This window comes from Crocodylus siamensis, chromosome 15, assembly GCF_052110815.1.
Source record: "Crocodylus siamensis isolate JL-2025a chromosome 15, ASM5211081v1, whole genome shotgun sequence".
Taxonomy (NCBI): domain Eukaryota; kingdom Metazoa; phylum Chordata; order Crocodylia; family Crocodylidae; genus Crocodylus; species Crocodylus siamensis.
The window spans coordinates 55,121,038-55,142,848 of record NC_143409.1 but is presented as its reverse complement, the minus strand read 5'-3'; the positions used below and the strand labels follow the sequence as shown (position 1 = coordinate 55,142,848).

The 21,811-nt window shown below is 65.6% G+C and overlaps 3 protein-coding genes and 1 pseudogene across 12 annotated transcripts in view; 2 read left to right on the top strand and 2 right to left on the bottom strand.

The window, feature by feature from the left end:
- Window positions 1-21,811, bottom strand: part of LOC149852950 (DLA class II histocompatibility antigen, DR-1 beta chain-like) — a 298,803-nt pseudogene that overhangs the window by 74,618 nt on the left and 202,374 nt on the right. The window lies entirely within an intron of this gene.
- On the bottom strand, window positions 203-4,862 carry SLC39A7 (solute carrier family 39 member 7). The gene is given in 9 exon segments (XM_090029006.1): window positions 203-824; window positions 1,736-1,756; window positions 1,758-1,933; window positions 2,049-2,198; window positions 2,506-2,643; window positions 2,744-2,821; window positions 2,905-3,073; window positions 3,169-3,697; window positions 4,728-4,862. Coding segments are annotated over 9 exon segments (1,587 nt in total). The 5' UTR covers window positions 4,802-4,862; the 3' UTR covers window positions 203-572.
- On the top strand, window positions 4,643-11,419 carry RXRB (retinoid X receptor beta). Of its 4 annotated transcripts, none has more exons than XM_090029010.1 (10): window positions 4,643-4,742; window positions 5,269-5,492; window positions 6,979-7,132; window positions 7,751-7,930; window positions 8,507-8,670; window positions 8,841-8,970; window positions 9,169-9,301; window positions 9,431-9,522; window positions 10,248-10,353; window positions 10,506-11,419. In XM_090029010.1, the coding sequence occupies exons 2-10, from the start codon at window positions 5,349-5,351 to the stop codon at window positions 10,651-10,653; spliced, it is 1,251 nt and encodes a 416-aa protein (XP_089885136.1). In that variant the 5' UTR covers window positions 4,643-4,742; window positions 5,269-5,348; the 3' UTR covers window positions 10,654-11,419. The 4 variants fall into 4 exon arrangements, with proteins under 4 accessions (XP_089885136.1, XP_089885135.1, XP_089885134.1 ...); XM_090029009.1 differs by lacking the exon at window positions 4,643-4,742 and adding an exon at window positions 4,778-4,802; XM_090029008.1 differs by lacking the exon at window positions 4,643-4,742 and adding an exon at window positions 4,989-5,145.
- Window positions 12,518-21,811, top strand: part of COL11A2 (collagen type XI alpha 2 chain) — a 35,556-nt gene continuing 26,262 nt past the window's right edge. For 2 of the 6 annotated variants that reach the window (XM_090028991.1, XM_090028989.1), the window contains exons 1-7: window positions 12,518-12,675; window positions 16,757-16,924; window positions 17,661-17,871; window positions 18,516-18,678; window positions 19,605-19,745; window positions 20,413-20,517; window positions 21,216-21,566. In XM_090028991.1, the coding sequence (XP_089885117.1) occupies window positions 12,606-12,675; window positions 16,757-16,924; window positions 17,661-17,871; window positions 18,516-18,678; window positions 19,605-19,745; window positions 20,413-20,517; window positions 21,216-21,566 (1,209 nt within the window). In that variant the 5' untranslated portion in view covers window positions 12,518-12,605. The remainder of the gene's footprint in view (window positions 12,676-16,756; window positions 16,925-17,660; window positions 17,872-18,515; window positions 18,679-19,604; window positions 19,746-20,412; window positions 20,518-21,215; window positions 21,567-21,811) is intronic. The other 4 variants (XM_090028994.1, XM_090028993.1, XM_090028990.1 and 1 more) reach the window with 3 other exon arrangements.

Genomic DNA, 21,811 nt, shown 5'->3' with positions numbered 1-21,811 from the left:
TCATTGCTTGTTTTGCACATCGGCCACAGGCCCCCCCCGTACAAAAGACTCAATCACGTACAAAACGCGCCCCCACCCCCCCCCGGCCGCACACGCTGGGGGGACCGGGCGCCTGGGTCCACTTGTCCCCTCCCCCACAACCCCCGCCCTTGGTCCCGAGAGAGGAAGGACCCCCCCCCAACCCGCTTCGTGGGGGGCAAGGGAACAGCACCCCGCTCAGAGGATTCTGGGAAACAACCCCCCCGCCCCCATGCAGTCCTGCTGCCCCCACAACCCAGCCAGGAATGGGACCCCACTGCCCCCCAGGCGAGGTGCAGCACGGGCCCAAGGGCAGAGCTCTCGGGGTCACGCAATGCCCCAACTGCCCCAGCCCGTCTGCCCGTGGCTCCAGGGCCGTGGGGGTCTGCACAGCCCCTGCCACGCCTAGCTTGGGGGAGGGGGGAAGGTGCCCTGTGCCTGGCTCTGCCCCAAGGTCTATAGCAGACCCCAATACAGACAGCAGTCCCCTACCCTGGGAGGCTTCAGGGCACCTGGGACCCCTGCCTTGCCCTCACTGCCCCCCAGCACGCCAGCTACTCATAGTGGGCGATGAGGACCATCATGGCAACACCAGCCACCAGGCCAAGGACCTGCAGCAGGGACTGGAGGGGGGCGGTGTCACGCAGCAGCTCAGGGATGACGGAGACAGTGCCCACGTAGATGAACCCGCCAGCCGTGAAGGGCAGGATCCAGGCCGTGGCTGCCTCCCCGATGCCTTCGGCCAGTAGTGAGCAGGCTGTGCCTGCCAGTGCCCCCAGTGCTGTCACCAGCTGCAGCCTCATGGCCTGTGGGACAGGGGAGTGGTCAGAGATGATGCGGGGGGCCCTGATAAGGGACCAGGGGGCTGGGGGGAGCCCAGGACATCCCAGGGGGACAGTGGCACATGAGGGGGCAGCAGAGGGGAATGGCAGGGATTCACCGGGGGGGGGGTGGCGTTTACAGGGGAGAAAGGAGCAGGTGGATAGAAATGGAGAGTCCTGGGGATGACCCCTGGGAAATGGCAAGGTCCTCAGAGTATGACTGATGGGGCTGGGGGTCCCAGGGTTGGAAGTGGTATTGGGGATGCATCCCAGGGAATTAGGGGGGTTGGGGTTGGGAGGGGTGCTGGGGAAAGCCCTGGGACAATTCAGGGGGCACTTGGGGATGATGCCCAGGAAGTGGGGAGGGCATGGGGGGAGGAATGGGGGATGCCCCCTTGGGGACAGGTGATCCTAGAAGCATGAGGAGGCACAGGGGAGTAACCCTTGGGGGTACCACAGATGTTGGGCGTGTGACTCCTGGGGACTTTGGAGGTCTTGTGAGATGAGAGAGGTGCCGGGGGTGATGCCTGGGAGATGTGGGAGGGCCTTCAGAGCATATGGGGAGCACTGGGGAGTGACCCCTGGGGGAACTGGGTGGTCTTAGAGATGGGAGGAGTGCTGGTGGGTGACCCCTGGGAAATGGGGGGGCAGCACTCAGGAGTAACTCCTGGGAAATGGGGGGGTGCCTCCTGAGGGATATGGGAGGGTTGGGAGAAGTACTGGGAGGTAACTCCTGGGGGATCAAAGGAGTCCTGGGGTTGGGGGGTACCCCAGGGAAACTGGGGAGTTCCAGAGATGGGTGGACATCAGGATGGGGTGACCCCTGAGAGATGGGGTGCCTGAAGTGTGACTCCCAAGGGAGCAGGGGTGGGGGGAAGGGGGTGGGTCCATGGTACCTTGCGCTTGCTGCAGCCCGAACTGAACGAGGATGGCAAAGTCCCCAACCTCATGGGGCACCTCATGCAGCAGAACGGTGAGCGTGGTCACAGCCCCCACGCTGGTGCCCGCCAGGAAAGAGGCCCCGATGGCCAGCCCGTCTGTAAAGTTGTGCGCCAGGTCGGCTGCCAGGTTCAGGTAGCCTGACACCCGCATTGCTGCAGTGGGGGACAGGGGTGGGGGCCAGTGAGAGCGAAGGACTCCCTATGCTGTGCCCGCCCCCCCCCTCCAGCCTCCGACCTAAATCCCAGCCCCCTTGCCCCCCTCTCTCACTGGATTCCAGGGTTTTCGGCTCGGGCTCCCGGCCTCTCTTCCTCTGCACTGCTGTGTCGGGGACACCACTCCGGCCAGCCTTCCTCTCCCGCAGCCCTTCGACCCGGGGCCCCTCATCCTCCTCTCCGGAGCTGCTTTTCACCTTGGGGGCTATGGAGAGACAGTGGGGCATGAGTTCATGCACACAAGGTTACAGGGACCCCCCACACCACCCCCCGGCCCCATCCCCTCAGGAGTCCCCTCCCCCTCCTCAGGGATTCTGTGCGACCCCTCTGAGAGCCAGCCGCTGGGGACAGGAGCTCCCCAGCCCTTGTTAGCAGGGAGATGAGGGCTCTGCCTCATGGGCTGTGATGGCGGGTCCTAATGAAATTCTGGGCCCCCGCAGGGACCAGGAATGTGGCTGGAGGGAGACTGTAGGGGCCCAGGAAGAAGAGGGGTGTTCCTAGGCTGCACATACCGTGGCTGTGCCCATTGTGGCTGTGCCCATGTCCGTGTCCCCCTTTCACGTGTCGCACGAATTTCTCCACCACCAGGAAGGCAACAATCCCGGCCAGCACCCAGATCCCCACTGACATCATCTGTTGGTGCTCTGGCCCTGGGCGCGGCGGGACCAGGGCAGGGGGTCAGGGGTGGCTGTAGCTTAGCCACCTCATACCCAACATGCTCCTCCCTCCCCTGCTCACCCCCACCTTTACCTTGGTGGGAATGTCCATGTCCAGGCACCTGTGGGTGGGAGTGGGTGTGACTGCCCTCTTCGTGGTGGGAATGGGGCACTGGGGAGGGAAGATGCCAGAGAGGTCAGGGATCAAGGCAGGAGCCTAGCCCCTGCCCCCTCCCAAGCCAGCCTGGCACTCACCCAGGGCATGGGGGATGAGGTGCAGGAAGGCATCTCCCAGGAGCCCTCCCGAGGCAAAGCTGAGCAGCAGCTTGAGCAGGGCCTGGTGCTGGGACGTGTTGGATTCCACGGGAATGAGGAAGAGAATGAAGTAGGGGGCGGCGCTGATCAGCAGTGTGGCACCCACGGCCTACAAAGTGAAGGAGAGGAGAGACGGAGTCAGGCGGCCAATGAAGCCCTGGTGTGCAGCTCGTGATGCCTCCATCATGCTACGCAGGAACTTACGTGGGTCCACAACTGGACTGGGTCCAGCCGCTCCTGTGGCAGCTGCTGGCTGGGGGAGCTGTCTGCGGGGTGCCTAGCATCAGCCTGCCCAGGGCCATGGAGACCCCCATGGGCATGATCCAGGTGGATGTCAACGTGCAAGTGATCATGGCCATGGTGCAGGTCATTGTGGGAATGGCCATGGTAGTCCTCGTGCATGTGGCCATGGTCATGGAAGTCCTCATGCGCATGGCCATGGTGAGCATGGCTGTGCCCGTGGTGGAAGTCCTCGTCAGAGTGGCCGTGGTCAGCGTGGCTGTGGCCATGGCCCACATGCTTGTGCGAGTGGCCATGCCCATGGTCCTCATGTGAGTGGCCGTGGGCAGCATGGCTGTGCCCGTGGTGCAAACCCTCGTGCGAGTGGCCATGGAAGTCCTCACGCTGGGAGGCAGTCGGTATCAACACCACGCAGGCCACCACGACAGCAAGTGGGCTGCAGAGTCCTGTTCGGCTCCACGCTGGGCGAGGGGCTGCCATTGTGCTGCCGCTGCTGGGAAGAGGGAGGGGGAATATGCCCCTTGCTGTCAGTCCCAGGCTGCCCCCCGCGCGTCCCAAAGAGGGAGGGGGTCAGCGCAGGGCCACAGGCTGGGGAAGAAGGGATGGGGAAGGATCCTTGGGGAGGCAGAGCAAAATCATAGGGGCAAGGAAGGGGGTCCAGACACCTCTCGGCCCAGCTCCAGGGAGGCAAGGCAGACACAACCCTGCAGACTCAGAGTGGCGGAGGGGGAGAAAGGATGCACCACAGAGATGAAAGGAGGGGCCTAGAGCGGTGCCTAGAGAAGCGCTCGCTGCGGGTCCCAGCGAAAGCGGCATCATGGGCTGGGTCATAGAGACAGACGAGAGAGCAGCTAGAGCGTCGCTAGGGGCGCCCGTCTCCTTTTCCCCACGTCCTCACATCCGGGTAGCCCTTCCGGTCCCCGCCACCCCAAGATCTCTATGGTCCCCGGACCCAGGGCTCTTCTAGCCTCGCGCTCCACACGCCGCCCCTCGTCTCTGTAGCCACGGGGAAGGAGGCCATGAGTTGCCGCTCTGGCCAGCCTTCGCCCTGTCCCTATGGCCCGCCGAAGGGCCCCTCTAGCTCCCTCTCGTCTCTATGGGCCCGGCTCTCTATCGCCGCGTGCCCTTGTGGGCCGCCACCCGTGCCGCTCTGTACCCCGGGGGGACGTGGCCCCTCTGCCCCGCCCGCCTCTGAGGGCGCTCACCGTGCCCGTGATCCGCTACCTGGGGCTCGCCCCGACGTGGCACTCAGGCTCCGCCCCGCGGCATCTCGCGGGACCAGCCCTCAGCGTCGGTCCCTCCAACGCGGAAGGCACTGCCCCTTACAAACATGGCGGCCGCGCATGACCTAATCTTGCCCTCACCGACATGGCAATCCTGCAGTGTCCGGGCGCCATCTTTGTGAGGGGCACGGGAAGGCCGGACTGGCGGCCGCCATCTTTGTTGCGGGACTGATGAAGTTTCTAACCCCCCTCCCAGCCCAAGAGCGGACAGTCTGGGACGTGCCCGTCCCGGTGACTCACAGGGGGTGTGTACAGGTGCGGGACACGGCGTCTCCATGGTCACGGGAGGACTGTTTGGAATGAACCGTCTCCATGGTGCGGGGGGAGCGGGCGTCGGAGCCTCGTCTCTATGGCTAGTGTGAAGGCGGTTTGGCGGGTGCCGCCGCTCTGTGCCGGGCCTGTCGCCAAGGGTGGGGGCCAAGCGGGACGCGCCGTCTCTATGGTGACGGAGGGGGACAGTGGGGCGCGGCGCGGTGCAGGCCGGGACGGCGGCGGCCGTGCAGGCGCGCGCGGGGCATGCCGGGCCGGGCCGGGGCGGGCGGCGGCGCGGTGCAGTGTGGGAGTGCGGGTCCCGCGGCGGCGGAGCAGGCCGGAGCCCGGGGGTGCGCGGCCCGGAGCCCCCGGGCGGGGCGGGGCGGGATGGGAGACAGCGACCGCGGTGAGCGCGGGGCGGGCGCGGCGGTTGCCATGGTGACGGGGGGGTCACGTGCGGGGGGCGGGGGCGCGAGGGCGGGGTGGGGTCGCGGGGTCAGAGGTCACAGCCCCGTGACCCCTCCCCCAGACTGCCGCAGCCCGGACAGCTCGTCTCTCAGCTCGTCGCCGCCGCCCCCGCCGGAGCCCCCGGCCCCGCTGCCGCCCTCCATGATCGGCGCGGCCATGACCTCCGCCCTGGGCTCGCCCGGCGCCAGCCTCGGCTCCCCCTTCCCCGTCATCAGCTCCTCCATGGGCTCCCCCGGCCTGCCCGCCACGCCCGCCGTCGGGTACGGGCCCGTCAGCAGCCCGCAGGTAGGGCCGGGCCGGGCCACCAAGGGGGCACGAGGGATCGCGGGGTCACCCGGGGGTGACAGGGCTGCCAATGGGGCATGAGGGGTCGCAGGGTCACCCAGGGGGGTGACAGGGCTGCCAAGGGGGCACGAGGGGTCGCGGGGTCACCCGGGGTGGCAGGGCTGCCAACGGGGCATGAGGGGTCATGAGGTAACCCATGGGTGACAGGGCTGCCAATGGGGTATGAGGGGTTGCAGGGCCACCCAGGGGTGACAGGGCTGCCAAGGGGGCACGAGGGGTCATGGGGTCACCTGGGGTGGCAGGGCTGCCAAGGGGGCACGAGGGGTCGCGGGGTCACCCATGGGTGACAGGGCTGCCAATGGGGCACGAGGGGTCGCGGGGTCACCCAGGGGGGTGACAGGGCTGCCAAGGGGGCACGAGGGGTCGCGGGGTCACCCAGGGGGGTGACAGGGCTGCCAAGGGGGCATGAGGGGTCGCGGGGTCACCCGGGGGTGACAGGGCTGCCAAGGGGGCACGAGGGGTCGCGGGGTCACCCGGGGTGGCAGGGCTGCCAAGGGGTTGCGGGGTCACCCATGGGTGACAGGGTTGTCAAGGGGGCATGAGGGGTTGCAGGGCCACCCAGGGGTGACAGGGCTGCCAAGGGGGCACGAGGGGTCATGGGGTCACCTGGGGTGGCAGGGCTGCCAACGGGGCACGAGGGGTCGCGGGGTCACCCATGGGTGACAGGGCTGCCAAGGGGGCATGAGGGGTCATGGGGTCACCTGGGGTGGCAGGGCTGCCAAGGGGGCGTGAGGGGTTGCGGGGTCACCCATGGGTGACAGGGTTGTCAAGGGGGCACAAGGGGTTGCAGGGTCACTCAGGGGTGACAGGGCTGCCAAGGGGGCATGAGGGGTCGCGGGGTCACCCAGGGTGGTAGGGCTGTCATGGGGGCACTAAGGGGTCACAAGGTGGGGGTGGGGCTGGTCTTGGGTGCAGTGAGGGTATGGAGGGAATCTCGGGTGGCCCGAGGGATCTGGGGTGGCGGGTGGCCTGCGGGGGTCACCAGGGGGCATCACAGGTGACCCGAGAGGGTTGTGGCAGCCCTTGGGTGGCCCGAGGGGGCACGAAGGCTTTGCGGGGAGTGGGCAGGACAGGGGCTCCCCATGATCTTGGCGGGTGAGGTAGGGGATTGGGAGCAGGTGCTTCCCCAGCACAGCTGGGCAGGGGCATGTGGCTCGCTCCACCGCATTGATCCCTTCTCCCCTTCCCATAAGCAACTCATAGACGGGGCACGGGTGGGGCGGGGCCTGAGATTGGCCACCGCCGGCTTGTGCGTGTGGTCGCCACTCGCCACCTGCACCTGCCTCACTGCCACCACTGCCGTCTGTGGATGGTCACCGCTCGCTGCTTGCCTCCCTCCCCCACCAATGCTGCCACCTACAAATGGTGCCCCCCCCAGTCTTAGGAGGCACCAGTTGTTCATGCCTCTCCTCTCTTCCTGGCACAGATCAACTCCACGGTGAACCTGTCGGGACTGCACTCGGTGAGCAGCTCGGATGATGTAAAGCCACCGTTGGGCATGCGGGGGGTTCCTTGCCACCCCCACGGTGGCATGATGCCTGGGAAGCGCCTCTGCGCCATCTGTGGGGACAGGTCATCAGGTACGGGGTGTGCAGAGCAGGGCAAGACACTTAGGTCTTATTTTCGGCTCCTGGCGTCTGCTGGGTTACAGTGCTAGGGGGAGCCCGGAGCTCTGCGGGGTTAGAGCAGGGTGGGGCAGGGAGCCAGGGCACCTGGTTCTGTCCTGGCTCAGAAGCAGCAGGATCTGGGGGGTTGAAACAGGGAGAGGCTGCCAGCTTGGGTGTCTGGTTCTCCTGTCTCATCTCTGCCAGTTAGGGGGATCTGGTGAGTTACAGGGGGTGGGGGCTGAAATCCAGGATGCCCGGGTTCTGCTCTTCCACCTCTGGGGAGCAGTGGGGTTTGGGGCCGTGGGGAGCCCAGGCACTTGGGTTCTGTCCCAGCTTTGGGGAGTGGGGAGCAGGGTTTGGGAGCCAGGATGCCTGGGTTCTGTCACAGCTCTGAGGAGTGGTGCAATCTTGGTGGGTGGCCAGACACCGGAAACTTTGGTTCTTCCCCAGCTCTGGTGCATCTGGTGGGTTGTAGGAAGGTGGTACTGGGCCCCAAATGCTGAGTGCTGAATCCCAGGTGCTGAGTTTTCATGCCTGGAGGTCAGGCCCTGGACACCAGGGTCCTAGCTGAGCCCCGCATCTTCTGTGCAGGTAAGCACTATGGCGTGTACAGCTGTGAGGGCTGCAAAGGTTTCTTCAAACGGACGATCCGCAAGGACCTGACCTATACGTGCCGGGACAACAAGGACTGTGTGGTGGACAAGCGCCAGCGCAACCGCTGCCAGTACTGCCGCTACCAGAAGTGCCTGGCCACCGGCATGAAGCGCGAAGGTACCTGCCTGGGTACGGGGCTAGGGGCTGGGGCTGGGACTAGCACTAGCACTGCTGGGCCACTAGTATGAGGCATGAAGGTTAAAGGTATTATTCTGAGAGCAGAGTTAGGGTGTAGGGAGCACGAAGCATGTGCTACCTTGATTGAGGGCAGGGCTATAGCCTGGGGGTGGGGCTTGCACTGTGGGACCACTAGCATGAAGTATGAAGGTACTTGTCTTGTGGCAGGCCTATGGGGTGGGAGGTGTGGCTTGCACTGCCAGACTACTGGCAGGAAGCATGAAGTCATTTTACTTGTGGGTGGGGCTAGGAGTGCTAGGGGTGTAGCCAAGCCTGCTGGGGTGGGGCCAGAGCTGATGGAAGTAGGAGTATATGTTCTGGGTAGGTGGGGCTAGGTCCCAGGGGGCGGGGCCAGTGTGCTGCTCCCAGGAGGGCCTGGCTGTTGGAAGAAGGAAGATGCCCATACCCATGGGGCGGGGCTGGGGGCAAAGGGGCGGGTCTAGTGCTGCCAGAGGGGGATGGACCAAGGGGTTTGGAGGGCTGTGGCTGACCTGGAGACTGCCCCATCCCCCCCAGCGGTGCAGGAGGAGCGGCAGCGGGGCAAGGAGAAGGAGGGGGACAATGAGCTGGGGGCCAGCGCCAACGAGGAAATGCCAGTGGAGAAGATCCTGGATGCTGAGCTGGCCGTGGAGCAGAAGTCGGACCAAAGCGTGGACGGGTCGGCCAGCGGCGGGAGCTCGGTCAGCAGAGGGAAGGGGGGTGAGGAAGGGAGAGGGGGTGTCCTGTGGGGGCTGGGGAAGAGTCCTGGGGGAGAAGAAGGCTGCAGCTCCGTGCTGGGGGCGTGGGGGGAGCACGGTGGGGAGCCCAGCAGCGCCAGCTTCTGATTTTCCCCCCCATCCCAATCCCACAGCCCAACGATCCGGTAACCAACATCTGCCAAGCAGCTGACAAGCAGCTGTTCACGCTGGTGGAATGGGCCAAGCGCATCCCCCACTTCTCTGAGCTGCCCCTTGACGACCAGGTCATCCTGCTGCGGGCCGGTGAGTGGGGGGGGAGGAGGAGTTAGACCTGCTGGGTGCGGGAGGGCAGGGGAGCCAGGATGTCTACCCCTGCCCTGCTGGTTTGGGCTCAGTGGTTTTTTAATGTGGGAGGATCTGGAGATGGAAATGATGGAGGTAGAGGGGTTGGAGGTGGGGGGCCTGGCCCAGTAGTGACCAAGTTCCCCTGGCTTCTGGCAGGCTGGAACGAGCTGCTGATTGCGTCATTCTCGCACCGCTCCATCTCGGTGAAGGATGGCATCCTCCTGGCCACAGGGCTGCATGTGCATCGCAACAGTGCCCACAGCGCCGGTGTAGGCGCCATCTTTGACAGGTGGGGGGCGGGGGGGGCCGAGGGGGCTGGGGAGCTGCCACCGAGCTCCCCTCCCCTCCCCTCCCCCGGCTGGGGCACGGTGGGGGTTCCAGCCCCCCAGCTGACGGGTTCCCCCCACCCCGTCTCCAGGGTGCTGACGGAGCTGGTGTCCAAAATGCGGGACATGCGCATGGACAAGACGGAGCTGGGCTGTCTGCGCGCCATCATCCTCTTCAACCCAGGTGCGTGGGCAGGGACCAGGACAGACAGGAAAGCAGAGCTGGGCCCTGAGGCAGTGACTGGGAACAGGGGAGCGACTGGGACCGGCGTTGTCTCTGGCACTGCCATTGTCAGGGCTGGTGGGCACAGCGGGGGGAGCTGGGGTTTCCTAGGCGTCGAGGCTCTGCCAGGAGATTTTCTCTCTCCGGCTGCTATAGGGGTCCAGCAGCGCTGGCTGGTGGCAACAGTTCAGGCTGGGGCTGGCGACGACTGTCCTAGTGCTGCTGGCGGTCACCCCCGGGGGTGCCTGGAGGTTCTTGTACCTCTGCTCAGGGTCAACCCAGTGCTGCCTTGGGGACAGGAGGGAGCTTCCCCTTGCGTCAGGGGAGCGGGGCAGAGGTGTTTCTTCCTTTCTGCAGCAGAGTCTGGACTCTGCTCGGCATCTCTGCCTGTGCCTTAACCTCGGGGCCTTGGGCTGAGGTGTGAGGATGCGGCCAGACCAGGACATCCGAGGGGTTGGGCTGGGGGTCACACACCGCCTCAAGCAGGTGTTGGGTGGGCTGTGACTGCCAGAGCACCTGGCTTGCCCTGCTTTGAGTCCCCACATGCCCGTCTTCCATCCCAGCCCGTCACAGGCTGAGCTGTTGCGGGCAGGCCCAGTTCCATGCAGGGACTCTGGCTGGGGGAGAGGGGAGCCAAGGGCCAGGTCGCGGGGCACGCCGTGACCCCTGACGTTCTCCTCCTGCAGACGCCAAGGGGCTGTCGAACCCGGGGGAGGTAGAGCTGCTGCGGGAGAAGGTGTACGCATCGCTGGAGTCCTACTGCAAGCAGAAGTACCCGGAGCAGCAGGGCAGGTACGGGGGGGTGGGGGGGCCTGGGGGTGATGGGGGGCGGGGGTCAGGGTTGCAGCCCTGGAGGGGTGGGAGCTTGGGACAGGGGAGCTTGGGTGGTCGTCTCATGCCACCCCTGCCCCCCTTGACCCGCCCCGCCTCTGGTACCCCCCCAGGTTTGCCAAGCTGCTGTTGCGGCTGCCGGCCCTGCGCTCCATTGGGCTGAAGTGCCTGGAGCACCTCTTCTTCTTCAAGCTCATCGGGGACACCCCCATCGACACCTTCCTCATGGAGATGCTCGAGGCCCCCCACCAGCTCTCCTGAGCCCCCGCCACCACCACTGGACTCAGAGGGGGGGCCGGAGAGGGTGCTGCACCCCATCTTCACCCTTCTCCCTATATTGGGGGGGTTGGTATAACAGGGGACCCCCTATGGCTGGTCCTGATGCCCCCCCCCAGCCCCAGGACAGGGGTGTCTCCAGCACAGCAGCCCCCAGGAAACGGGGTTGGGAGGCCCCCCCAGGTCAGAGTGGACCCCCGTGGGGGCGATTTGTCCGGTTTTTAACTATATGGGAGGGGGCGAGGGGGGGTGGTTCCCAGCTGTTCCTGCCCCCACCAGCTCCTATCACTGGCCCATGATGGGGGGGACACCCCAGCCCCCCAAACCCTGATTCTCAGGCACCTGGTTCGCACTTTGCTCCAGCCCCGGCCCCTCCGCTGACTATGCAGCAGGTACCAGCCCCTCCTCCCCTCTCAACCTCCAGGCTCCTCCTGCGGGGGGGCAGCACCCTGGCTTGGCCCCTGCTCCCCCCCAGCCCTCCTGGCTCTGGGGTGGGGCCTTTTTCTGGTTATGGAGTTGGGGGTAGACTTTGGGGGGTGGGGGGTCACCTCCCTGGAGAAGTGGCAGCCTGCCTCCCGCTCCTGACGGTTTGTACTGAGTTGCTGCGGGGGGAAGGGGGGTATCTGGGCCCCACCCCCCTCCCCCAGGTTTTATTTGGGGTTTTATTTTATTTTATTTTTTTGGCTTTTATGGACCCCCTCCATCCCCCTAGCTTTGGATTTCAGTGATTAAAGTTGCTGCTTCTCAGTCAGCCCGAGTCTTTGTCTGTCCTAGGCTGGGGGGGCATGGGATGGGGGGGGTGTGGGGGTTTGGATTAGGCGGGGGATGGGTGGAAGATGGGCCACGGGGCGAGGGGGTGCAGCGGCGAGTGGGGGGGTTGGGGCATGGGCCAGGGTTATGGGAGGGGGGCCGGGGGCCAGCTCTGGGGGGTGGGAGGAGGCGGGGCACGCGGGGGATGGGGGGTAGGGGCCGGGGGCCATGGGGGGGGCTCCTGGGCCTGCCTTCCCGCCCCCCACGGAGCAGCCCGGGCCGCGGGGCGGGCAGCGGGCGGGGCACCGGCCCCGCCCCGTGCCCCGAGCTGACCCCGGCGGCGGCGGGGGCGGGGGGGCAGGTACAAGGGCCCCTTGTCCGCCCGTGCTCAAAGCCGCCTTGTGCGCACCCGCCGCGCCGGGGCCGCCGCCGAGACCCGCGGGGCAGCGCCGGGAGCGGGGCCGGGCGCGGAGCGCCCACGCGTGCCCACGGGCAGGGCCGGCCCTTACAGCGCGCGGGAGCCTGCAATTACCCCCCTCGCCGGGCGGGGCCCCAGCCAGCCAGCTAATTACAGAGCCGTAATTGCAGCCCCGCCCCCTCCCCTCCCCTCCCCTCCCACGCGCGTCGGCTCCGCTCCGCGCGGGAGGGGGCGTGGAGGTGCCCCCTGGCGGGGGCACATGGGGGGCGTCCCACGCTGCTCCCGGCCTCGTGTGCACGCGTGGGAGCCCCGCCCCGCCCACGGGGCTGGCGGAGCGCCTCCCAGACGCGGGCCCACGCGTGCTCTCGAGACCTGGGGCGGGGCGCGCGCATGTGGTGTCTCGGACCCGCCCCCGCCCCCGCCCACGCATGCCCCGCACCCACGCGGGTGCCGCATTTCCACACAGCCACGCAGGCCCCCTAGCCCCGTGCCCCCATAGACCCCCCACGCACGCACACGCACGGGGCCGGTGCGGTGGCTCCGGCCGGGCGGGGGTCCCGGGGGCGGGGGGCAGAGGTCAGGCTGCCCCTTCCCCCAGGGCGCGGGGGGCGGCCCGGGGGCCGGGTCTGCGGGCCGCAGGGGCGGGAGGGGGCCGGGCCGGGGGGGAGCCAGGCGGGCAGGGGCAGCGGGGCGGGCCGGCCTCCCGCACACCCGCGCCCGCCGCGCCGCGCTCCGGACCAGCCGCTCCCGGCTCCGGCCCGGCCCCGCGATGCCGCCGCCGCCGCTCCCGCTCCCGCTGCTGGTGCTGGTGCTGGTGCTGCCCTGCCTCGCCCGGGCCGGTGAGGGGCGCGGGCCGGGCCGGGCCGGGGGGCGGGCGGCGGGGGGCCGGGCTGGCAGACCCCGCTCTCCGGCGCCCCGATCCCGCCCGGCTGGAGCGGGCACGCGCGCTGCCCGGGACGAGGGACCCGGGGGCTGGCGGGCTGCGGGCCCCCAGCGGCGGCAGGTGCCCGGGCCCCGGGGGGGCCCTGCTTGCCCCGGCCCCGCGCAGGGGTGCTGCGCGCACAGTGCCCCTTTGTGCGCACAGCAGCCGGGTTGTGCGCGCGGGGCTGTGGCTCCTCCTGCCGCTATTCTTAGCCCCGGCCCCGCCTGGGCTGGGGTGGGGGGGGGTCCCGCCGGCTATTTATAACCCGAGGGGGGGCTGGGGTGTGCGGGGGGCCCTGGGGTGCTGGGGCCAGGTAGGGAGAGGATGGTGAAGAACATGTATGGAACATGCCTGCATGTGTGTGCATACCTGTGACACGTGTGCGTGTGTGCGTATGCCTGTGCCATGGGCATGCCCGAGCCGACACGGGACACGTGCATACCTGTGGATACATGTGCACGTCTGCGACACGCAGGTGCCTACGGGCACGTATTTGTGACAAGTGTGTGTCTACGTGCGTGTCCTTGTGACGCATGGGTGCTTGCGGAGACACATCTGTGACAAGTGTGCGCATACCTGTGCGTGCCTGTGTGTACAAGTGTCTGTGTGGGTGGCATGGGGGGCAGACTCTGGGGGCTACATGAAAGGGGGGGTCAGTGTGTGTATGGCAGGAGGGGGGCAGGGGATTCCCCATGACATGGGGGCATCCCTGAGGGACAGCTGCTGGGGGGCACAGGGGCGGCCAGGGAGGGCAGCCAGGAGCTGCCCCCCCCCCCCGGGTGGTGCTGGCGTGGACTCTAATTGCTGCCTGCGTTTCCCGGGGAGCCGCCCTGGGCCTGAAATAGCCTCTGGCCCGGCGGCTCCCGGGGCAGGGAGGGATCTCGGGGGTGGGGATAGCTGCCCAGTGCCCCCAGGCCCCCCGGCGCCGGGAGGAGACAGTGTCCCTCTGTCTGTCTGTCTGCTGGCTCCATCCCTCCTGTGCCCCCACCCCTCTGCACCTGGGGGTCTGTCTGTCTGTCTCCCTTCGCCCCCTGTCTGTGCCTGCGTCCGCCTGCCTGTCCCCTCCCAGGTCCCGGCTGCTTGGGGAGGGGGCAGGAGGTGCTGGCGGGTCTCCATGCCCAGCCTTGCAGCTCGCGACGCCCAGCCCGGTCCTGTCCCGTCCCAGCCCCCATCTCCAGCTTGGGCCCTGGCAGCCAAGGGCGCTTTCCGCTGCTCCGCATTCCTTGGGCGGGGATCAGGGGATCCAGCTGAGCCACGGCCGTCCCTTCCCGGCCCGCCCCCAGCGCCCACCTTGGCTGGTGGCCTCTGCCCCTGGATCCGGGGTCTCTGGGCCCCGGGGGAACCCAGGAGTCCTGGAGGGGGGAGTGGGGCTCTCCGGGGAGCCCAAGTCAGGCAGGAGCCCTCCTGCCCACCACATCCCATCCGTCCGTCTGTCCGTCCCTCCGTTTCGGCTGCCCCTCGTTCCCAGCATCACTCTCTTCTCCTTTCCCTTGATCCTAACGGATCCATCCGTTGGTCTGTCTGCCCATCCATCCATCCATCCATCTGGCACCTCAGGGCATTCTGGGATAGCATGGTGGGGCAGCGTGACACCCTAGGGCATTCTGGGACGGTTTGGGGTGTCAGTGTGGCACCCCTTGGCCTTCTGGGATAGTATGGGGGGAGCAGTGCGGCGCCTCAGGACAGACTGGAGCAGCTTGGGGGGCCAGCGCGGTGCCCCAGGGCATTCTGGGACAGCATGAAGGAGTCAGCGGCTCTGGCGCTGGGCGGTGCGGGTACATGCGGGGGTCTCGGGGTGTGAGGGCCTGGCAGTGGGGTCTGCCCACGTGCCGTCACGCACTGGTGGCACACACACACGTGCTGGGTTTTGGTGTGGCCCAGGCGTCTGGGGCAAATATGCTGCATCCTGGCTAATCTGCCACGGTGGTGGCAGGAGTGGGACCCCCAGGCCCCCCAAACCCCCATTTCTGTCCCCCAGCTCTCTGCCTGCCCAGGCGAGCTGGTGATGAAGTGGGGGGGGGGGGGGCGGCGGGCCTCTCGCGCCTTCCCTGGGGAGTTGAGCTATGCATCCGTAATGGCTTTTCCGCGCGGCCGCCTGGCAGCCAGAAGAAAGGTGTCTCTGTCTGGGCCAGGCCGCCGGCTGCGGCCTGGGCGAAAGCCAGCGCTGGGCGCCGTGAGCCTGGCCCAGCCCAGCTTTGGGGGGAGGCAGCCGGGAACTGTTCGCCTGTGCCCCGTGGCCGTGCCCCTGGCCGGGTGCTGTGAGCTTCCCCTGCGGCAGTACCCCTGGCTAGCTTACTCAGAGCAGTGCCCCTGGCTTGCGGGTCTGGGGTTGCAAGCTTCCCCCATGGCAGTGCCCCCCAGGCTCTGTGAAGGGGCTGTGAGCTTCCCTGCAGCAGTGCCCCCAGCCTGGGCGCTCCCGCCTGCCTCCTGCCCGTCCCGTTAATCGATGCCAGATGCCGCAGGCTGCTGGGGGGGGTGGGGGGGTGGGGGGGACGCGAGCCTGGGCCATCGGCGAGGCTGATGAGAAATGCAGGCCGGGGTGTGTGTGTGTGTGTGTGTGTGTGTGTGTGTGTGTGTGTGTGCGCGCGTGGGGCGGGGGGGGGCGGACAGACGGGCGGAGGTGCAGACAGATGCAGCGGCAGTGCCAGCAACCCCTCCCTCTCTCCTCAGCCCGACCCTCTGACCCCAAGGCCACAGGTATCAACTGGGGGGGTCCCTCTCAATTGCCCCCCTTGCTGCAGGATGGTACATGCACGCATGTGTATGTGCATTTGTACACGCGTGTGGCTGCTGCACATGCACCCTGCCCTGCGCTCAGCTCTTGGACCCCCATCTCCTTCCCTCTGTCTCTCCAGCCCCCACTCCCCACCAGCCTGGCTGTGAGCAAGGGGGAGCCTAGGCCGGCATCCAGCCCCTGCCTGAACCTGATGGCTTCTGCAGATGTGTTTGTGCCTGGAGCTGGTTGGAACATGCCAAGCACATGGAAAGTGGGACGGGAGGGGGAACACACATGTGCCAGGTGGGGGGAGCTGTGGAGTAGAGGGTGCACCAGCCGCCTGTGATGGTGTGTACACACGTGCAAGGCCTGTGTGAGTCCGGCTGGGTGCCATGAGAAGCGTGAGGCAGGCGTGTGCGTGGCTTCCCCTCCCTTGCCCCGTGTGCGAGAGAGGTGTGTGTGTGTGCATGTGCGAAGCGTGTGCCGGTCCCTGCTGCTACCCGCGGGGGAACAAAGACCCTGTTGATGGCTCAGGAGAAAGGCCCTTTTCTCTGCTGCCTCCCAGGAGGGGAGATTGGAATTTGGGATAGCGCCTGCCTGCGGCACCTGGGGCGGCCCCCGCTCCTCCCCGGCCTGGGCACCCCATCTCCTCTTGCCGGGCCCCCCCAATCCCCCCTTAGGGATCCCCAGATCTCCCCCAGGGCTCCCCAGATACCCCAGGACCCCAGATGACCCCCAGATTTCCCTCCAGATTCCACCCAGGGCCTGCAGACCGCCCCCCCGATCCCTTAGGACTCCCCGGATTCCCCCCCAGGAGTTCCCAGATTTTCCCCCAGGACCTAAGGCTCCTCTCCTACCCCCTAGATACCCACAGGCCCCCCGGATCCCCCCCGGACCCCGCAGGCTCCCCGCAAGTGCTCAGATTCCCATCTGGCCCAATGGATTCCCCTCCAGGCTCCCCCAGATCCCCCAGCTCTCCCAGATTCCTTCAGGACCCCGGGATTTCTCCCCCAGATCCCTCCTCAGCCCCTTAGAATCCCTCCAGATTCCCCCAGGTCCCTCTCGGGCCCCCCAAATTCCCCCATGGCCCCCAGATTCCTCCAGGGCCCTCCAAATCCCCCCCATGGCCTCCAAATTTCCCCAGCCCCCCCGCTCCTTGCAGTGACTCCCCCAAGTCCTGTGCTGGGGGCGGGGATGGATAGGCCGGATCCCCACTGGTGTCGGGGGGTCTGTGGGGGCCCCGTGCCTGGCTCTCATCCCCCACCCCGCTTTGTCGCTCCAGGGGAGCCGGTGGACGTGCTGAAGGTGCTGGAGCTGCAGGCGCTGCCGGCGGGTGTGAAGAGGACGGCTGGCTTCTGCCCCCAGCGGCGTGGGGCCCCGGGGCCCGACCGGGCTTATCGCATCTCGCGGCAGGCCCAGCTCAGCGCCCCCACCCGCCAGCTCTTCTCAGGTAGCCCTGGGCCCCGTGGCCTGGCCCGTGATCCTGCGGGACGCTCCCACGCTGCCCCCCCGCCCAGCCCTGCCACGTCGGACAGCCCACTCCCCTCCCTGCTGTCACCCCAGTGCTGCCCCCGCCCTGCATGTCCCCAGTGGGATACCCCCCTCCAACCTCAACCCATGAGCGGTCCCCAGTGGAACAACCCACTCCTCCGCCCGTGTCTCCAGTGGACCATCCCACTTCCCGCCACTGTGTTCCCACCGCCCTGGGAATGTCCCCCCCATGTTCCTAATGGAATGTCCCCCATGGCCCCAGTGCAATTTCCTGCCCCCCCATGTCCCCAGTGCACTTGTCCCCCTGCTTGCCCCCGTGTCCCCTTTGGCATATCTTCCTCCTGAGTTCTCAGTGGAATATTTCCCCACTTTGTGTCCCCAGTGGGATGTCTCATCTCCCCCCATATCTTGACCCCCACCTCCATGTTCCTAGTGGAATCCCACCCCTCCGGTGTTCCCAGTGGAATATCCTGTCCCCTCAATGTCTCCAGTGAGATGCCCCCCCACATCCCCAGTGGAAATTTTTGTCCCTCCTGCCCCCCCATGACCCTAGTGGGCCGGCCCTGCTCCCAGTCCCCATGAGCTGGGGGTCTGTGTCCCTACCTCATGTCCCAAGTGGTCCTGCCCCCCCACATTCCCAGTGGACTGGCCATGCCCCCCCCGGCCCCACTGAGCTGGGTCCCCCCCACCCCCAGGACGGTTCCCAGAGGACTTCTCCATCATGGCACTGGTGCGGGCTCCGGCTGGGAGCCAGACCTTCCTGCTGTCCGTGTACGACGCGCGCGGCACGCAGCAGCTGGGGCTGGAGCTGGGCCGCTCGCCCGTCTTCCTCTACGAGGACCAGAGTGGCCGGCCTGCGCCCGAGGACTACCCGCTCTTCCGAGGCATCAACACCGCCGATGGCAAGTGCGTACCCGACCCTGGACCTACCCCGCAGCACCTGGCCCCCGACCCCTCACCTACCCCACAGCACGACCCTCGCTTCCGGGGTGTTGACATCTGACCCCTGCCCGACCCTGCAGCAGGGCTCCTGCTTCCAGGGCATCACCATCATACCTGATCTCTGCCCCTGCCCCTTGCCTTACCCTTTAGTGCAACCCCTGCTTCCAGAGAATTGACATCATACCTGACCTCAACTTCTGACCCCTGACCTACCCCTCAACACAACCCCTGCTTCCAGGGCATTAACATCATACCCAACCCTTGACCCTTGACCCTTGCCTGCTTTCAGGGCATTGGCATCAAGTCTGACCCCTGACCTACTCTGTAACATGCCCCCTGGCTTCCAGGGCATCGTCATACCTGCCCTCTTAACTCCAGCCTCTGACCCTGTTGCCTACTTTGCCCTACCCCACAGTACAGCTGCTGCCTCCAGGGCATCACCATCAGACCTCTGAACCCTGCAGCACTGCCCCTGCCCTCACCAGTGCTCCCAGCTCCCTAGCATCATGGGTCAAATTTGACCTCTCTTTGGCCTCCCCAATCTGTATCCGTCTGTCCCAAATCTCTGCCGCACTGGCACGTCCATGCGTGTATCTATCTGTCTGCAGGTGGCACCGGGTGGCGCTAAGTGTGAGCAAGCAGTCAGTGACGCTCTTCCTAGACTGCAAGAAGAAGGTGACGCGGCCACTGCCTCGTGGCCCCCGGCCCATCATCGACACGCACGGCATCACCGTCTTTGGCACCCGCATCCTCGATGATGAGGTCTTCCAGGTACCGCTGCTGCCCTGCCCGTGCCCTCCACTCTGGGGAAGGGATGGGGTTGAAGCAGCCAGAGGGCTACCAAATTGAGTGGGTCCCCATCTGTCCATCCATCCAGTTGTCCAGCTGCCCATCCATCCCTCCATCCCTGTGCAAGTGGTTCTTTCTTTCTTTCTTTCTTTCTTTCCCCAAGCACATGCTTCGACCTAACTGTGTGTCTGGCTGTGTCCCCACCCATGTCTACACATGCTTCCACCCATTCACCCCAAAGCACGTGCCTCTATCATTCTATCGCTATACACATGTCTCTGCTTATATCTATCTATATTTACCCAGCCACCCACCCATCCATCCATCCCAAAGCACCTGCCTGCCTGCCTGCCTGCCTGGCTGCTGGTCTGTTTATCCCTAAGCACATGCTTCTGTCAATCTACCTACCTACATATCTGTGTGTCTGTCTATCCTGAAGCACATGCATCCCTCCACCCATCTGCCTGCTCACTTGCTTACTTGTTCACTCATTCACTCATGCATCCATCCATTCAGCCCCATACAATCTGCCCGTTATTGCACCCACCCATCCACCTATTCATCCCTATACACTCTACCCACTCACCCACCCACCTGTCTGCCCTTCCATCCATCCATCCATCCATCCATCAATGTGCATATCCATCTGCCTGTCCATCCATTCATTCATCCACCCCCATGGGCATCTCTCCATCTGTCTGTTCACACATCCCCTGACATGAGCAACTCTCCATTCCTCTCCCTGTCCTGACATACCCGTCTCCATCTCTCCAGCCTTGTACCTGCCTCTTTGCCCATTGCCCTGCTCCCTCCCTCTGAGGGGTGGGGGGTGGTTTCAGGCTGGGGCCTGGAGGTGCTACCGCCCCTGATCCACTTTCCCTCCCTGCCCCTCCCCGCCGGCAACACAGGGTGACATCCAGCAGCTGCTCATCTCCTCAAACCCACGCGATGCCTATGACTATTGTGAGCGCTACAGCCCTGACTGTGGTGCCCCCAGCCCTGACAGCCCTCAGGCCCAGGAACCTCAGCGCCGCCCTGACAAGCCCGAGGTGAGTGAGCCCCTGGGCTGGGTGAGGGAGGTTGGGGTTGACTGTGGGGAGGGGTGGGGGTGGCAGTAGCAAAAACATCATCAAAGTACAACCTGCTGCAGGCAACTCACCTAGATGCCGGGGTCTGGACCCGTCCCACACCAGTGGGGGGCTCTGTTTCTGGCCCAGCGTGCTCTGGGTGAGCATCCTACCCCACCAGTGTTTTTTTCCCCCCCTGAATTTTGCATTTGTTGCAAAAGGAGGGGAAACAACCTGAGCCTTCAAATGCCCCTGGTTTCATCTCAGGGGTGCCTAGGATGTCCAGCTCCCTGTCCCTGGGGATCCTTCCCATCCCAAGATCCTCTGGGAGCCCTTAACCTCCCTCCCCACCCCTTTTCCTCCTTTCAGGTGCCCCTCACCTCACTGCCTCTCACCTCTGACCCTGGAGGGGAGATGAACCCAGTGGCCCTCGCTTGGAAGCTCTGCTCCCCTCCCCAATTCCTCCTCCTTCCCTAACTTGTCCTCTCCATCCTGGGTGGGGGCTGGGGTCCCAGGGTGCACAGAGGGGGCTTGGACAGGCTCTCGTGGGGCCTCCCAGCCCATTAGAGGGCTTCTGTTGCTATTGTTTTGCTCTCCTCCTTTTTCCTGCTCCCTCCATCCCTCTGTCCCCCACCCCCGCTGCACCCAGTACTTTGATGAGGATGTGGAATATTACGAGTACCCCTACTATTACGAGAATAAAGAGGAGGGCGCCCTGGCCCCTGAGATGCCAACGGGGGGTGCTGTTGAGCAGGTAATGGGGGTGCTGGCCCCCCCACCTGGTGTCCATCCGTTTGTCCGTTCATCCATCCGTCCATCTGTCCTGGTACCCCCTCTTGTCTGAGTCTTGTGCTCCCATGGCAATGTTGTCTGTCCGTCAATCCCATTCATCCATCCATTCATCCATCCATCCTAATGCATGCATGCATGCATCCATCCATCCATCCTAATGCATGCACACATACATCCACCCAACCCAGTGCATCCATCCATCCATCCATCCATCCATCCAACCAGCCATTCAGCCAGCCTAATGCATGCATGCTTCCATCCAGCCCAATCCATCCATCCATCCATCCCCATGCATGCCTGCATCCCTCCATCCCTCCATTCATTCATTCCTCCAGCCATCATGACCATGTTGCACTCCTCTTCCAGCAGGAGCGTGGAAGGTACCAGGGCAGGGCTGAGGCCTGGCAGGGCCACTGGGAGTCGTGGGGTGATCCTTGGCCACTTGGGGGTCTGACCCACGTGGATTGGGACCCCCTGCTCTCCTGCTCATGCTTTCCTGTGCACTCATGCCACGTGTGTTGTGTTTTCTCTCTGTGTCTGGATACTGGGCACCATGTGTGCACGCGTGCATCGCTGCCACTCCAATCTTCACCCTCTTCATCCTCATCACTGCCCTTCCTCCTCCTTTTCCTCCTCCTTTCACCGGTGTCGTGGTGCCAGAAACCTGCGGGGCCAGGCCACAAAGCGCCTGCCAAGGCCAAGCCGCAGAAACAGCAGCAGCTTATGAGCACCGCGCCGGCCTACGGCAAATCCCCTGGCAACGGGAAGTACACGGGCAACGGGAAATACCCCAGCAACGGGAAGTCCCCTGGCAACGGGAAATACCCCAGCAATGGGAAGTCCCCCAGCATCACCAAGCCCCCCAGCAAGGCCAAGACGGCAGCAGGGGCCAAACACCCAGCTGTGAAAAACACTGTGGGGAAATCCCAGAGCGAGGCCAAGACCCAGAATGGGGGCAGGGCCTACGCCGGCACTGGAGCCCCGCGGAAACATGGCAACAGCTATCAGCAGGTAGAGCCAGAGGGAAGGATCCAGATCGGTGCCAGGTGCCTCCCCAGCCCCTCAGTCCCCTGATGGGGCTATGGCATGGGCACGATCTGAGATCTGGGGCAGGGAGCATGCTCCCACGCCCCCATGGCTCCCCTCCCCATCCCCTGTCCGTTCCTATCTGTGTGTACCACTCGTGTCTGTCTGTCCGTCTGTCTGTATGCATCAGGGCCATTTGGAAAATGTCCCGGCAGCATAAACGGAATGAC

What these genes read in the sequence shown, in the direction of transcription:
- RXRB (XM_090029008.1), top strand. Translation starts at nt 5,004, where the DNA reads ATGCCGGGCCGGGCCGGGGCGGGCGGCGGCGCGGTGCAGTGTGGGAGT. An exon ending in GGTCATCCTGCTGCGGGCCG is followed by an intron (nt 8,971 to 9,168) that starts GTGAGTGGGGGG and finishes GGCTTCTGGCAG; the next exon opens with GCTGGAACGAGCTGCTGATT. An exon ending in TACCCGGAGCAGCAGGGCAG is followed by an intron (nt 10,354 to 10,505) that starts GTACGGGGGGGT and finishes GTACCCCCCCAG; the next exon opens with GTTTGCCAAGCTGCTGTTGC.